The 17,101-nt window shown below is 31.9% G+C and overlaps 1 protein-coding gene across 7 annotated transcripts in view; it reads right to left on the bottom strand.

The window, feature by feature from the left end:
• Positions 1-1,816: 1,816 nt before the first annotated feature.
• Positions 1,817-17,101, bottom strand: part of LOC142225696 (uncharacterized) — a 96,820-nt gene continuing 81,535 nt past the window's right edge. For all 7 annotated transcript variants that reach the window (XM_075295533.1, XM_075295538.1, XM_075295537.1 and 4 more), the window contains 8 exons: positions 8,843-8,979; positions 8,019-8,785; positions 7,852-7,954; positions 3,693-3,863; positions 2,674-3,627; positions 2,379-2,606; positions 2,065-2,304; positions 1,817-2,002 (listed from right to left, as the gene is read on the bottom strand). In XM_075295533.1, the coding sequence (XP_075151648.1) occupies positions 1,946-2,002; positions 2,065-2,304; positions 2,379-2,606; positions 2,674-3,627; positions 3,693-3,863; positions 7,852-7,954; positions 8,019-8,785; positions 8,843-8,979 (2,657 nt within the window). In that variant the 3' untranslated portion in view covers positions 1,817-1,945. The remainder of the gene's footprint in view (positions 2,003-2,064; positions 2,305-2,378; positions 2,607-2,673; positions 3,628-3,692; positions 3,864-7,851; positions 7,955-8,018; positions 8,786-8,842; positions 8,980-17,101) is intronic.

The following is a 17,101-nucleotide window of genomic DNA, read 5'->3' as shown; positions in this document are numbered from 1 at the left end:
GTGCAGGTGGTTCCAAGGACAAGAACCCTCCCAACACGCCAGAGCTCCGCCCAATTGAGAAATACTGGGCTATTGTCAAGCGGAACCTAAAGAAGACCAAAAAAACTGCTAAGGACGAGCAGCAGTTCAAGGCAAACTGGCTTTCTGCTGCGAAGAAGGTGGACAAGGTGGCTGTACAGAATCTGATGGCAGGTGTCAAGCGTGAGGCCCGGCAGTTCGGATTTGGAAAAGCGAAGGCCTAACTGAATATTTTTCCTGAATTTTATACTAATTGAACTTGAAAAACAAATTTAATTTGATTTTTTTAAATACACAATTTCACCGATTTACACGCATTTTCTCTTGACCAAATTTTGACCGTATCACCCTTTAAAAAAGGAAGAAAAATCCGCGTATGTGGACAAACAATGATTTCTGAAAATATCCACATATTCATGTGAGCAACGATTTGATAAGTTACAAATTATTTTTCGGCTAAGTTTCCTTCGAGTTGTCAAAGTTTTTTTTTTCAAAATTCCGTTTTAGATATATATATTTCTAAAAATTTCAACCAGAATTCTTTTTTTAGTGTAAATACGCCATTCGCTAAACTTTATCTAAACTTTTCGGCTGCTGAAGTGCAGACCAGCAGACCACAACTCATATACAGTATAGGTCTAACTACTGCAGTATACAGTCAATGTACAATTTTCGGTTTTAGTCCCCACTTTTGCCTATTGTTTTTTGCATGAGCACAAGGCTACCGTAGCTTTTGTCGCCCTTTCTTCAATATTCAGCTTCCTGTCCAATGTTACTCCAAGGTATTTTGCACCTCCACCAAAGGGAATTTCAATAACACCTAAGGAGATGGGCTTAACGTTTGCGTTCTTTGAAGCACATGACTAGTTCTGTCTTTTCATGAGGGCTTCCTGTATAATATCTCTAATTGTGGATGGGAATTTACCCCTTACTGCAAGAGCCACATCATTTACGTATGCCTTCACTATTTTTCGTTTTCTAGGGAAACCAGAAGGTTGTTTATAACAACATTCCAAAGAAAAGGTGATAGAACTCCTCCTTGGGAAGTGCCTCTCTTCACATATATCAGCGATCGCTGATAGCTATAGTCGTATTTGTGTCGATGACAACAAATTTAAAAATTTGCTTCTACATTGTTGGTATTACATAAAAAAATGCTGAGAACAGGCGTTTTTATGAGTTTTTATATGAATCACTCTGTTGTCTGACAGCTGTTTTGACAGTTTAAAGTACTGTCTCTACTCAGTATTGTTTGGCAAATAATCATGAATAGGTTAACTCCACAACAACGCTTCTAAATCGTGGAAATTTATTTTCACAGTTTCAAAGTTCAGTGTTCAATTAAAAATGTCGCGAATTTCTTCTCTTCAGTGATGAGGCGTATTTGGAGCAAAGATAATCCACACGCCGTTCAAGAAGTACCAATGCATCCCGATATACATATGTACTCTTTGGTGCAGTCTATGGGCTGGTGGTATCATCGGTTTTTATTTCTTTAAAAATGGGGAAGGACGACCCGTTATCATAAACAGAGTAAAAGACTTGAAAGTGAGATGCAATTAGTAAAAAGTAAAAAAAATATGTTAGTCTTTCATTTATTTCAGACCATGTAAAAGACAGCAGAATTTTTCACAGAAATTTTGCATATGGAAAATTCTTCCCTTTGAACAAGCTGTGAAATAAATCAAATAAAATTAACTAAGTGAAAATCAATGTACACTGTCGTTGCCCCTCTTTTCCTATTATCTTTTTCGAATAAATAATAGTTCCGCGATAAAAAACAATACGGTTCATAAAATTCTGTAACAGTATTTGTATATGTATAATTTAATTGATAAAAAGTTGCTATGGTATGTGAGAAATTAAAATAAAGTAAATTAAATAATAACAATACATATTACAAAAGAAATGTAATTACAATTAATTATCATTTGGCCACTTTCCTTTTTGTAATCGGAGTGGTAGGCGTGGGCGGTTTAGCTATCTGTAAGTGTGAAAAATTATCGATTAGAATATTTTGGCGGTGGAAGTCTAATTCTAATTTACCGATCGTATAGGTTTCGGTGTTACAGAATTTGCTGGGGGTGGATCGCGAGGCTGAGGTCCATTTTCATCACCCACCACTGTCACTGCCACGGGTCTATGCTCGTTGGACATTCTTTCTGTGCTGCCACTACGCGACGTTGATCCCGATCTTTTGAACATACCCGATAAACGTCCACGTAAATCCTTCTTACTCGCTCTCATATCACTAGCAACGCTAATGTCAGAATCTGATCCTTGAATCTAAAGAGTACAAGACAAATTATTTGAGCATTCACTTTAACTAGCTAAAGTAGGAATACGTAAGGAATACCCACCGATATTTCACTCTCGGAATTGCGACCACTCTTGGCGAGACTTCTAAGTTTACCCATGAGACTTTTCTTTTTCTTGCGTGGCCCTCGTGGTATATCACTTTGTGTGGATCCCCCAGAGAGACGCGAATCAAGTCGGGAATCGAAGCTTGAGTCCCGCACTAGACCACCCAACTCGGAATCGATGGACTGCATGGAAGAAACACTTCCATCATCTTGGCGCCAAATATTCTATGGAATCGAAATTGGGCATTTATTAGAAAATGTGTGTTTTTGAAATCACAAATCAACTGATTACCTGATCCTTTTGGATCGAATGATCCAAAGACAAACTCTTTCTAATCAAACTTCCATTATGACTAGATCTTGAAAGTTTTGTGCCATTTCTCTGCGTACTTGCGGAACTGGCTACTGAACTTTGGCTGCCATGGGGGTCATTTTCCTGTGAAGCAGCCCTTCTTAGATTACTTCGTCTCATACGATAGCGCTCATGTTCTTCTTCGTTGATCCGTTGGAACTTACGCATCTCTTCAGAAGCTTCAGCGAGTCTAGCTAATACACTAGATACAGTTGAAGGATTCATAGATGGCGATGGACTACGGTTTCGTCTTGCCGCTGCAGTTTCGGGTTTCAGGTCGTTCGGTGTTGAGCCACCCAATCTATTGGCAGTTAAGTCAGGTGCTATTTTCACCAGTTCATCAACTGTATGCAGTAGAGCTCCCAATTTACGTTCGCCCCCTTCTTGCTCCATGCGGCGCTTTATTAATTCCTTTTCGTAGCGTTCACGTTCTCTTCTTAGTTTCTCATTGGATGTTCTTAGCTTAGCGTGTACGTCTCTTAATTCTAAGAGATCGCATTGTAGCTCTGCTATCTTTCGGCGACCCTCTTCCATCTCTTCTTCTGTGGTTCGCTTCAATTGCTCCAAGCGTCTCTTGGACTCCAAACGTTCCTTGTCACGTTCACGTTCCACTTCGAACAAGGTTTGCCGCAAATCGCGAGCCAGAGTAGATGTTTCTTGCAATAACCTCTGTTGATCTTCGCGCTCCTTTTGCCATGATAGCTCAAGTTTTGTTTTCATTCCAGGAATCTTTGTGCGTCCTGATCCAATAACACGTTCCTCTTCGAACTCATTTAGTTTCGATTGCATTTCGGAAATTTTTATTTCATTAGCACTCCGTTCCGAAACTAATTCAGTCTTTACTTTGCTAACTTCCAAGCGTGCTTCGACCAGTTGATCTTCTAAGCTACCAATCTGCAAGGGAAAATTGTTCAGTCCCTTTGTCGTTATATAACTTATGATATCTATATACCACATACCTGTTGCTCCAAATAGGCAATCTTGCTCTTGTCATCTTCATCACTACTGTGCATGGATCCTCGGCTTTGTCTACCGGCATTATTGGCTTTAAGATCGCCAATTTTCTTCTGGGCCGATTCCAACATTTGCTTAAACGCATCTCGATCCTTTTTGAAACGTTCACATTGTCGCTAAAAGATTAGTTCAGTAGAGATAATGAATAAATTAACAGGTTGAAAAAAGTTCCGTATTTTTGCACTCGTAGATTTAAAGCTAACTGTCAAACTTATTTCGGCACATAAGGAATATGTTTTTACGAAGAAATCTGCAACATACAAGATTTTTATATCTTTGATATATTCCATCTCCGAAAAACAGAGATTGCAAAATTGTTGTTTTCTCTTGGCGAAAATACAGTTTAAAGTAAAAAAAAATACTTTATTTGCCAATGCACAGTGGTCGGTGCTGTATGGAGTCAGCGGCCAAAAATACTTCCAGTTTAGGTATCATTGTGAAACTTCGGCCACAGCTTTATAATTATGTCAGAACTATTTAATGATAAAATGGAATTGATTGATGACGTTTTGGTGTAGCCCCCTATATAGACCGATCTCCCGATTTTACTTCTTGGGCTTCTAGAAACTGTACTTTCTATGCGATTTGGCTGAAAATTGAAATCTAAAGGTATTTTAGGTGTGCTGAAAATGGTGTTTTAGTATAGCCCCCATATAGACCGATTTCCCAATTTTACTTCTTGGGCTTCTATAAACCATAGTTTCTATCCGATTTCAATGAGATTGGAAATCTAGAGGTATTTTAGGACCACAAATAAGAGTGCCGAAAATGTTGCCTCTCGGTCCATGTATTTATATAGCCCCCATTTAGACCGATCTTCCGATTTTATTTTTTGGGCTTCTAGAAAACATACTTTCTATCCGATTTGCCTAAAATTTAAGATCTAGAAGTATTTTAGGATCACAAATTGGTGTAACGGAAATGAGGTGAATCAGCCCATGTGTTGGTATAGCCCACATATAGACCGATCTCCCGATTTTACTCCAAGGGCAGTAGTTTTTATCCGATTTTCATGAAATTGCAAATCTTGTGGTATTTTATAAACAAATTCATTGTAAAACAAGATTGTTTTGAAAATTCATCCTATTTTCATCGATACATTTGAACCACTTAACTTATCACAGATCCAATTATACACGTTTGTTCGTCATCTCAATACCTTGCATTCAAGTACAAACAACGATATAATCGGACATTTCTAACTTGAGTTTGTTTAGTGAAAAAAAAGTCATAAAAACTAAAAATAACGGGATATCTCAAAAACGGTTCCATAAAAAATATTTTAACCTTCATTTTCGAATTCAGCAGATCAAAATACATAAGAAAAGTCATCAAACGTACATTTTCAATGTAACCTAGTGGTAACAACAACCACACAAAAATTCATATTTGGAATTAAAAAATAAGATCACTTCGGTATTAAAAATATAACACAAAGAGGAGCAAAAGAAAGCAGCTGATTTTATCAGTTTAGAATCTTGAAATATTAACTAATAAAACACAAAAAATCCCATTGGAGACTTCTGGGGGGAACACAACTAAAACTCTAGTTAAAATTTACATATAGGGACGAACGAACACGTAACAATGAGACTGAAAATTATTAATTTTATAACAAATTTAAAACAAATTTTACACATTGTTATTATTTTAAAATATAGTTAACATCATTTAATTCAATATTCATTTCGATTTATTTCGATAGAAGTTTTAATTCTTTTGTTTTATTTATTTTAAGTTGCACTTCATTTAATACTTTTTAACACTGCAAAATTCAACTGCTTACGTGCTCTCTCTTTTACTTAAAGATTACAAAAGGAATAAAACAAAAACAAATTTAAATTTTAAAACCTTGTTTGCATAAGAAACAGTTGCCACACTTTTTGACAAACTTGTAACTTTAATTTGTTATTGTTGGCCAATGGAATCGACCACTGTGCAATGGAAGACATTATCGAACTTGAAGTTCCATTAATTTGCAAAAACCAACATTGTACGGAGACTCTTTAATGTAGAAACCTGGTTCTGCAACATAATTGCTTATTTATAGCATTTTCTCTTCAAATGAAACTTATTTCAAATCAAATTAATACTTCTTCAAATCAAATGAAACCCTTTACAAATCAAATAAAACCCTTTCAATTTCAAATAAAACTGCTTTCAAATCAAGTGAATCTTTTGTAGTAATTATTAATGAAATTTTGACCCAGATTTCTATTCGAATTCATACTTTAAATCGTGGATGATTCGTGTACAATTACTGTGTACATATGCAATGCCAAGAAGGAAATAAACGATATTGCTAACAATTTTATACTTTAAGACTGATTTAAAATATTGACAAGAAAAACAACTCAGATTTGGTTCCGTACACCCATATCAGAATTTTCTCTTTTCTTGGTAAAATATTTTTTGAGAAAATCTATAATTGTTAGTTTTTTGTGCGTGCTTATATGATATGTGATATCTATTTCTTGCAAATAGGCACAATTTCGTAAAAATAAATATTGGTATATACATCGCAATATCTTGACTTATGATGAATTTTCAAAAATATGCATTTTTTTATTAATTAAACCAAAAATCAATCCCAACAAGTATATACGACCGTAAGTTCGTACAGGCCGAATCCTACCCAGCGAAAACTCGGTAACCACATCTCATTACAATTTACATTACCAAGAGTAATGCTGGCATTACACATTGCATTACATTGAAGTGAGTTATAATGACTAACTTGTAATGACAATAATAAATACTTCTCGGTAATTTTCGAATTGTTATTCTCAACATCTGTTAATGACTTAATAAAATAAAATAAAATAAATGATGGTATCATTAGGTATAATTATTCAAATAATTGAGCATTTAAAAACAAAACTCAAAAGTTAAGGAATATAATTCATGAATATTTTATAATAATTGTGTTTTAAATTAATGACATTACCATATTATGGTTTAAATAAATGCTTTATTATACCTCATTCCCATTACACTTTCAAAATCGACTATAACTAGATTTCAACTGTCATTTGCCTTATAAAAAAGGGAGTTAAAATCCACCTTTTGTAGATTTCGAACATAATGTGGCCTATTAGGTTTATTATAAAATATAACACGAATCAAACTCCCTTAAACATCCCAGTTTTATTTCTATTTTAAGTATGAAATTAATTTGCGTTTAATCTTATTTAAATGAATTGTTACATTTTTGTTTATTTCTGCAATATTCGTTTCTATTCAAGGAGTGTTCATATTACAGCATTACTCGCCATATGATCCATTGTAATCGGCTAGATAAGTCAATATTTTCGCGATTTGCAATCTTTGGTATATCTACGAATAAGTGATTACATATTAGGCGATTATATGCATTAAAAGCACTACTTATTTCATGGCCGAAGGTATGCCTGGGGAGAAGTATTTTCCTCCTAGGACATGCGTGTGTAAATGTAATCCGGAGCGATGTCAATTAATAAGTGGTTATTAATTTTTAAATAGGCTTACCGGGTAATGAGAGTTTTTGCTGGGTAATGTACCCTCCACCATGGATTGCGTAGAAACTTCTACTAAAGAATGTCATCCACAATCGAATTACTGGCAAGTTATCTTAAAACTTCTTCACATTGTCTTCTTAATTCCGCTACATATATTGGAATAACTTGAAAACGGTTCTACATATTAAATCTTTAAGCCGTCCTTACATTATTTTTCAATTTCCCAAGTAGTTTTAGAGATATCGTTCAAGTTTTGAACAAAAAATTGAAAATTTTAACAAAAAAAATTGTTTGTTCCTTAAAAATTCCTAAAAAATCAATATGGGATTGTGTAATAAAAATGGAGAAAGTAAGTTATTGGAGTCATCGGAAAGACAAGGAGATGAGGAAATCTGTAAATTTCCTGCAGAGGGATGCATGATCTAAGATATCCGCATTAAAATACTCCAGAAACTATGAGGGATAGAATGATGGAAGGAATTGTTGATATAACTTCGATACACGGGCCTTGGATCATTGGCAGCAAGATAAATGGATTAAACCATGTTTTGATTAATTGTCCTTTTAGAATAATTACACAATTAAATCCACCAGAATTAATAATTACCTGCATTGATGTCAGTTCCCCACTTAATGTTTTCACTTGTTGTTCATAACGTAGACGTGTCGTAGCGACTTCAGATTTCAATTGAAGTTCAGCACTCTCTAATCTAATGATTGAAAAGATTTAGATTAGTATCCGGGTCCCATAATATACGTTAAAGACGAACTTACTTCTTTCTTAGTGACTTAATTTCATTCTCCAAATCGACGCTGTGTCCATTTAGCGATGATTGGGCCTGTTCAATGCGGCTAAAATCATTTAGTTTGCGATTCAAATCGTCATTGTCCTTCCTCAGTTGGAAGACCAAATCAATGTTCATTTCATTTTCTCTCCTCAAACGTTCATACTCATGAGTTTTTTCGTCGAGTTTATTTTGCAACATCGTCCTTTCGTACTCCTTTGAGTTATTTTTCAACGTCTTGGTTTCCAGCTCTTGGATTTTCTTTTGTGCCTCATTCAATTTCTTGGCAAGTTCTGTTCGGTTTACACGAATCGATTCGAGCTCAGTTATCTTCTGATTGGCATTATTCAACTCTGTTTGGAGATTATTTTTCTCCGTTGATAACTGGGCCCTCATCAGAATTGTTTCTTCGGACATCTTCTCCCATTGAACATTGAGATCGTTGTACCGTTTGGATTCACTGTCCAAAGAGTTCTGAAGTTCCTCGAGTTGTTTCTTCAGGTCTTGAACTTGCTTAGAATCTGATTTTGAGGACTTTGTCTTCAATTCTTTGATTTCTTTTTCCATCGTTAGCTTGGTTTTATCGGCTGTTTTCCGTGCCTGCAATAACTCGCCATCTTTCTGGCTGAGTTTACCTTCAAGTTTTTCTCGATCCTTTCGTTCCTTTTCCAATTCCTTTTCAAGCTTGAAAAGTTTCTCCTTTTCGGATTTCATTTGCTGTTCCAGTGTGGCCTTGCTCGATTCCGTCTGCTTAATCTGCAAAGCAATACGATTGGTAGATCATTTATGAATAGAGATGCCGACAATATTTACCTGATTGTCTTGCTTCTTCAGTTTCTCTTCTAGGTCCTTTATCTTAGAGTTGCAATGTTTGATATCATCTTCTGATTTCTTAATTTGTTTCTCTAAATCAGAAAACTTCGATGATGTTGCTGATAGTTTAGATTTTTCTGTGAAAAATATGGACTTTAAAATCTTCACAAATAAAATAAAAATGTGGAAATTTAATAAAAGTGTGTACTTCATTTACATACATTTTTTTCTTATTTTTACTTCGCGTCATTAAAGTAAATAAAAAATAATTAAAACAAAAAAACTCATATTTGGCAAAATTTAATGGACAAAAATAATGTTGAATCAGCTATAAAAATTTTCATCCTTTTTATATAATCTGAGATATTCGTTCAAAGAAAATAAAATAATTTAAATCCTGCTGATCAATTGCCGAACTAATATCAAGAAACAACAGAACAACAAACGAACCTAAGTACGTTCTGAAAGGTATAACTTGATTTTAAGTATGTATTTTATTTGTTTTCTACACTGAAAAAAATAGAAGACGCATTTCTCTAGTATAAAGTTTTTTCCTTGACCAAAGGTCGATAAACTTTTCACGGAAGTCGTATTGTCCTTATAATTAAGTGATTTGATTTAAAAATGGATATCATAACATGAAAGAAAAAATGTTTGGGCTAAGGTCAACTTCACTTTAATAATTTAGAAAAAATCTTTAAATTTAATGAAATTGTCTTTAAATTTGTTGTCTTTTTGCATCTTGACTACAAAGCAAAAAATCGTTCAAATATAGGACATGTTTTTCAACACTTTATTTTAAAGACGTTTTGTACTTGAAACACAGCATAATTTCTACTAGAAGTCGAGTCTTAATTTGGAAAATAAAGTCGTCGTTAACTTGTTTTTAAAGGACTTTGATAGCATATGAAGAAAAAAAGCTGAAAAAGCGAAAAATTAAAATTTGCTTCCTAGAAGCAAGTACACAAAATCCGATTTTAAAAGAGAATTGTGTCTTAAAAGTATCCTTACTTGTATTCTCCGCTTCTTTGGCTCGGAATCAATACCAACTTTTTTAAAGTAAAGACAAAATCTTTGGAACCGGGTATGCTTTTTTTCAGTGTATGGTAGAATGAAGTTATCAAATTAACTTTGTTGTTTTGTTAAAAAATATTTGAAAACTATAAAACGAAATTGTTTGATTTTCCTTCCAAAACTGAATTCTTATAGATTATAGTTAATAATTTTTTTAAATCCATCCCAGTAAAAAAAGAGTTTCCAAAAAAGTAGTTTGAATCCCCAATTTGTGATCCGAAAGTAGTGCAATCTTGGATCATCTGCAATGAATTTTACATGGGCTTGCTTTAGAAGTTGTGCCTTGAAAGTTCATTTGGATGAAGAAATTAAAAAAATTAAAAAACCATTTTTTTCCATTTTCACTTTTTTAATCAGTATTTTTTGTTACACTTTTATTTTCTTATTATCCAATTTTTACAAATTGAAAAGCGTCTTCGTTTCCACCGGGGGTTGAACCTGGGTCTGTTGGCACCATAACAGAACGCCTTTGTACACTCGGCCACAAACGCCATTGAACACGACGCATCAAAATGTCTATTCAAATGTTTGTGACATGAACCTAATATGACACCATGGCATGATATTCTAACTACTTTCTGAGATGTTTTTTTTATTATTATGAATAAAAAAATAGAGAACGCTGGTTCAAATCTCACAAGCGGCATTTTTTATACCCTAAACCACGTAGGGGTCAGGGTAATAATAACTTTGTTTTATTAAATAATCGTTTTTATTTTGTTTGTTTTTTTTTCGGCATATATTTTTGTATAACTATATTTTTTCCATTAAAAATCAACAAAAAATTAAAATTTTTCGTAATTTCTCAAAAGGGCTTCCATGGAAGTGAAAAAGTCAATTTCTACAGGTTCAAACCCCAGCGGGGATGATTTTTTTACTTTTTTAATGATTTTCTATTCTTTTTTGCGAAATTTATATGTCCAAAACTTAAATTTAAATAAAATAAGACTTGTCCAAAAGGACTGCATTGGATGTGCTTTTAAAGAAATGTTTGTGGACTTGTCCAAAAGGACTACATCGGAAGTAGAAAAAATTGATGGGGGATTCCAGGATTTGTTATGCCATGAAATCGATTTAGCCCAATGTGGCTTTTAGATTATGAAAATAAGTGAATAAGTGAAATGAAAACATAGTTACCTATAAGAAAAAACTCATATCCGTTATCTACTTTATCACCCAAATGGATCAACAGTTTTTCCTTTCCTCACTACTACCCAAATCATTATGATGCTCTTAACGTTAAGAGCACCTATTCTTATACGGTTTTCTCACCAAAAATGTTTTGGGGTATGACATGTTTTCCCTTTACAAGCATTTCAAAACGAGTCGTTTTCTTCATATAACAAATTAAGGTCAAACACACAAGTTTAATCCTATCCTATACAATCCTGTACAAATCGGCTCGGATCTATGATGGGCCTTGACCGCATTTCTACTTTACGTACTCAAATTCACATGAGTGCACACACAGCATCTACCGAGTGTTCTATTGCCTTAACCAGAAACGATATCTAATTTTGTTTCAGCTCGGTTAGTGAAGGAGGATTGGAAGACAATATTTGTTGAATTCAGTCGCTATATATATTGAGGGCTTTATTTAATCCAAATCTATCAGAGATACGCACGGACGAAAAAGAATGTTTTTCATATGTTTGGGTGTAAAAATTATATTTTTGGAACTCAAATTTTTAAACACAATATTTTTAAGTGCAAGCATATAATGTTCATAAACTAGCTAAACATGTTTGGGACATATATGTTAATATGTTAGAACATATTATGTTTGGGACATAAAATGATTGTAAAAATAATATATTTGGATGCAAACATATATTAATTTAGAAATAGACTATAAACATATATGTGTTTAGAAAGAGAGACATAAAGTGTATGCTGGCGCCTTAAAAATATATATACACAAAGAAAATTTCATTAAAGGTTGGAAAAATGCTATGTGTAAATATAAACAAGTATAAATTTAAAAATTTGGAGTAAACATATATATGTTGTGATATAAGACTTCGCCAAAAATTGTATATGTTTAAGTAAAAATATTGAAATGAGTATTCGGAGAGAAAATTCATTCGGAACCAAGAGAAAAGACATTTGAAAAAAGAGTATGATTTTTGTTTATCATTTTCGCATTACGGGCACAATTTAAAAAGTCCGTTAAAAACAAGACTTCCAGTAGAAATTATGCTATGTTTCAAGTAAAAAACGTCTTTAAAATAAAGTATTAAAAACATGTCCTATTTTTAACGATGTTTGCTTTGTAATCAAGATGCAAAAATGCAACAAATTTAGAGACAATTTCATTATTTTAAAGAATTTTTCTGAATTATTAAAGTCAAGTTGACCTTAGTCCAAAAATTTTTTCTTTAATGTTATGATACCCATTTTCAAGTGACGTCACTTAATTATAAGTACAACTCGACTTCATTGAAAAGTTTATCGACTTTTGAACATGAACAAAAACTTTATATTAGAGATATGCGTCTTCTAAGCTAAGCAAAATTTTTATTCTTATTTTAAGGACATGAATTCTTTGGCCTCGCGACAATATTTTTTTCAGTGTACTCTTTTTAGAGTTGTGACAGTAAAATGAAAACAGGGGGAAACAGTGAAAAATTAAACAGTAAGATCTATAAAAACAAAGATTAGTTCCTCTTTATTAATGAGTAGTCCAAGAGGAGTTGACGGATTCTTTCGAAAATAAAAGCGGGCATTGAGTTCGAGTTTTGCCACTAAAATTATTTATCATTTTAGCATCAAAACTCGAATCGGTAAAACCAGAATAACATTATAACTTTATAAATTGTAATATAACATGGTGGGGAATGATCCAAAGCAACAATTGAATAAGTTTATTTTCTTTAAAATAAATTATTAAAGAAAAGTACAAGGGTAAACATGGCCATTTTAACGCGATAATGCCAACTTTATACCAGCCTTAAGAATTAAATTAAGTACAAAATTATTCGTTAATAAAAATTCATATTTATTTGTATTTCTAAATTAATGGTGCTACATGCTAGAAAACAATTGTTCACACCAAAATAAATTTATGTGTTGCTTGTACTGTTTAGATTTTAAATATAATGTGCTTTCGAATGGTTATCGTAACTTTAGGATTCGATGGAAAAATATTTATATATATACTCGACTTCACGTTCTTCTTTTGTAAGAGTTTTTGAATTTCTTCGAAAATTTCAAACTTGTATACAAAAACCTTTTTTGTTACAAAATTTTTATTTTTGCAATAAAAAAATAATATATGATTTGAACTCAGTCCATTTCGTTTATATTAAGCACTATTCTTTTCTGACTTTAAGTCTTTTATAAGACATACTTTACAGTTTCGTAGTAAAAATTTAATATAGTAGTATGTAATGTTGAACACCTTTTCGGGATATTCCGAACGTATCTGGAATATATGTAAAAAAATATATGTAAAAAAAATAGTGTCGGTCGAAGCAGGGATCGAACCCAGGACCCTTGGCATGCAAGGCGGGCGTACCAACCACTGCTCCACGTCGCCAACAAATGTATGTTTAACAATGTTATGTTTGCATCGGCTCGTGGGCGCCGCAAGCTATGCTATATAAATATAACTTATAACGATAATTATCTCTTGATGACCATAACAGCTACGTAGCCCAGTGGATAGTGTGCTGGCTTACAAACTGTGTAGTCCGCTGTTCGAATCCCCGTCCGGCAAAAGTAAAATTTAAAAAATTATAAAATTGAATAATTTCTTCTACAATGTTTGTATTACAGAAAAGGGTGCTAAGAACTAAAAAACTTGTGGAAGTGAGAAAAATGTGAGGGAATATACAATTAGGCAGAAAAAAATTTTTGAGCACAATCTTCTTTGGGAGAAAATTCTTCTAAGCATATAATATTTTTGGGTTCAAAATGTTTCCAAACATATTATATGTTCACATAATAACATATAGTTTTTTGGAAGACAACATTATTGAATTTGGATGGAAAAATACATAATGTTTGGAACTTATACTACCCAACCATATTATATTGTTTAGACCAATATGCTTTCAAACATATTATATATTGGAAGAAATCAAATATATAAATGTTTGGCCAATACCCAAAAATTTATATGCTTGAAGCAAAATGTGTTTGGGAGTATATGTTACAGAAGCGATTTTTTTTTTGAGGGTGCGATGAAGGAAACTCTCTACCAATAGGATCAGACTTTGGAAATTTTACGACTATATATCATGAAAATTTGGAACTGAATATTATCTTTTATTATTCTAAATAATTAATCGAAACGACGGACAAATGTTGTCAGGTTTGGCGTTTTCCCCCAATTTTAGGGTTTTAAAAAACATCTTACACTTTAAAAGGTGGAGAAATTATAAACCAAATTCGGAACATTTGTAAACCACATTCGGAACAATTCCAGAATGATTTTGCAGAAAAAAGATGAGGGAGGTCAACCTAAGTTCCACAATATATGCATTAACCCTTAAATGCAAAAGGTCACAAATTCCTCCGAAAAATATATAATATGCAAAATGGTGAATAAAGAATATCTGTACCCAAAGAATTTTACTTTGATCCAAAGATTTTGACCTTCCCTTAAGAATGGTATTGATTCCGAGCCAAATAAGGACATTTGTAGCGACCTATCTGGCTTTAAATCTAGGAACAATAAAACTAAAATTAGGATACAGATATCATTTGTCAAATTTTCATTCTCTTTTCGCGGTATATTAATAAAGCTATTCACGTACAAACAAATGCTAGTTTAAAAATCCAAATTATAACGGATACTTCAAACTAACAATGCTTTCCTAATTCAAAAAAAAAAAACAACTTTAAACCCAAATTTTTATATTGATTTAAGGATGATTTCTTTAAATCAAAGATGTGTTTTTTTACTTTAAAGAAAATTTGCCTTAGTTCAAAGACATGCGACTTTAATGGAGAGACGCAGATTTCTAAAATGTGTATCATAAATTTAATGATAAAAATTTTGAATAAAAAATTATAAACATTATTTTAATTGAAATTTCATTATTTTAAAGAATTTTGTCCTTAATATTTTTAAATTGCGCGTCCTAAACTGTAGGTTGCCTAATCCTTAATATTACGTAAATACTTTTTTTTCAGCGTGCATCCACACTTGTTAAAAAAATAAATTATATGCTTTTTTTGAAAAAATAGTAGTTGTATCTTAAAAAAAATACGGGTCCTGGTATCTCCTATAGATTTAATTGTCCAAAATTTGAGTTTAAATTAAATATTGGAAATAAGAATAGAAAATCAATAAAAAGGTAAAAAAATAATAAAAAAAAATTCATCCCCGCTGAAATTTGAACGTTTTCACTTCGATTGAAGTTCTTTTGAGAAGGTTTTACAAATTACGATAGTTTTTTAATTTTTTGTTGATCTTTAATTGAAAATATAAATTTATACAAAAAATTTATGCTAAAAAAAAACAAACTAAAACACATTGTTTTTAGTTTTTTTAGCATAAAGAACATTTTTTTAGAAAAATATTTAATAAAAAATTACCGCTGATGAGATTTGAACCAGCGTTATTTATTTCTTCATTCATAATAATAAAGAACATCTCAGGAAGTAGTTAGAATGTCATGCAGTGGTCATAATAGGTTTTTTTTTAATAAGTATTATTTATTTACAAAAATCGCTCCGCGTCACAAATGACATTTAAGGAGCAAGTTGAAAACTTTTAATTACCAACATACATTAGAATAAAATTATCTGCACTGAAAAAAATATTGACCTAATATGGAAGATTATGCAACTTAAATTTTAGGAATCGAAATTTACCCAAAGTTAAGGACAAAATTCTTTAAAATAATGACATTTTAATTAAATGAATGTTTATAATCCTTGCTTAAAATTTTTTTCATTAAATTTAGGACACGAATCTTGATATTTTCCGTCTCTCTCTGCTGCAGTTGTATATTTTTGAAGTAATTTTTCTTAAATAAAGAAAAACATTTTTAATTTAAAGAAATCGTCTTTAACTCAACTGACATATTGCATTTTTAAATTTAAGATAAAAAAGCTTCAAATATAGGCTAAGCCTTATTTTAAGGATTTGCATATTTGGTTTAAAGTTTTTTTTAACATTAAGAAAACTGTTTTTACTTTGAAGTACCTGTCATAATTTGGATTATAAATTGGAATTTGTTTGTACATAAATACTTTTATTAATATATCGCAAAAAGAGGATAAAAATTCGATGAATGAGATCTGTATCCAATTTTAATTTTATTTATCCTAGTTTTAAAGCCAGAGAGGTCCGTCAAAGATGTCTTTATTTTAAAGAAGCCGCATCTTTAGGTCGGAGTCAATATCAAAATCCTTAAGGGAAGGTCAAAATCTTTAGATCCAATTAAACTTTTTTTGAGTGTACAATCAAAATAATTTTTCGGAAGTAAAAAAAATAGATTTATATACACCAGCTTAATAACTTGCAAACATATACAATATGCTATATGTAATTATACAATAGTACACAATTTAATTTAGATTTTGATTCAAAGAAGCACTTGACCAAAAAATTATGGAAAAATAAACCAATGTTCTCTTAAAAACAAAGGTTTCCTTGAAATGAAGAAAATAGCAGGAATATTAGATATTGGTTTTTAAATATACTCCTGTAACATTTGTTGATGGTGAGCGCTCTTTTCTTAGTACAATAACTTTTTAAGACCTAACTAATGGGGAAAGCTTTGTGTTTGAAAACCTAAAAACACCTTGTTTACGCCAATAACGCAATATATTAAAACTGATCTCTCTTTTATGGACTTAGTTGCTTTATTTTTATTTAATTATACTTTAACACATTTTCAATGTATGGATTTTTTTCTTTTTATGTATTTTTGTATTTGTAAACATACACGTAAAAAAAATAATTCTTTCCTCCCAAACGAAATTTTAGACAAACAAAGTTCGTTTCTCATTTGCTTTTTGCTGTAAGGAAGTGTATTTGGAAAAAAAGTATATACTTTTTCTGATAAACGTTTATTCTTTTCCAGGATGTAAAAACAATTTCATAAAGACAAACTCAAAAAAAAAAATTTTTTTCTTGCTAATTGCATCTTCTCTCACATCCCCGAGATTTTTTAGTTCTTAACACCTTTTCCTGTAATACCAACAATGTAGGAGAAATTATACGATTTT

This window comes from Haematobia irritans, chromosome 2 (assembly GCF_050003625.1).
Source record: "Haematobia irritans isolate KBUSLIRL chromosome 2, ASM5000362v1, whole genome shotgun sequence".
Classification (NCBI taxonomy): Eukaryota; Metazoa; Arthropoda; class Insecta; order Diptera; family Muscidae; genus Haematobia; species Haematobia irritans.
Note: the sequence above shows the minus strand (reverse complement) of the source record. Positions and strands in the feature narration are given on the sequence as shown.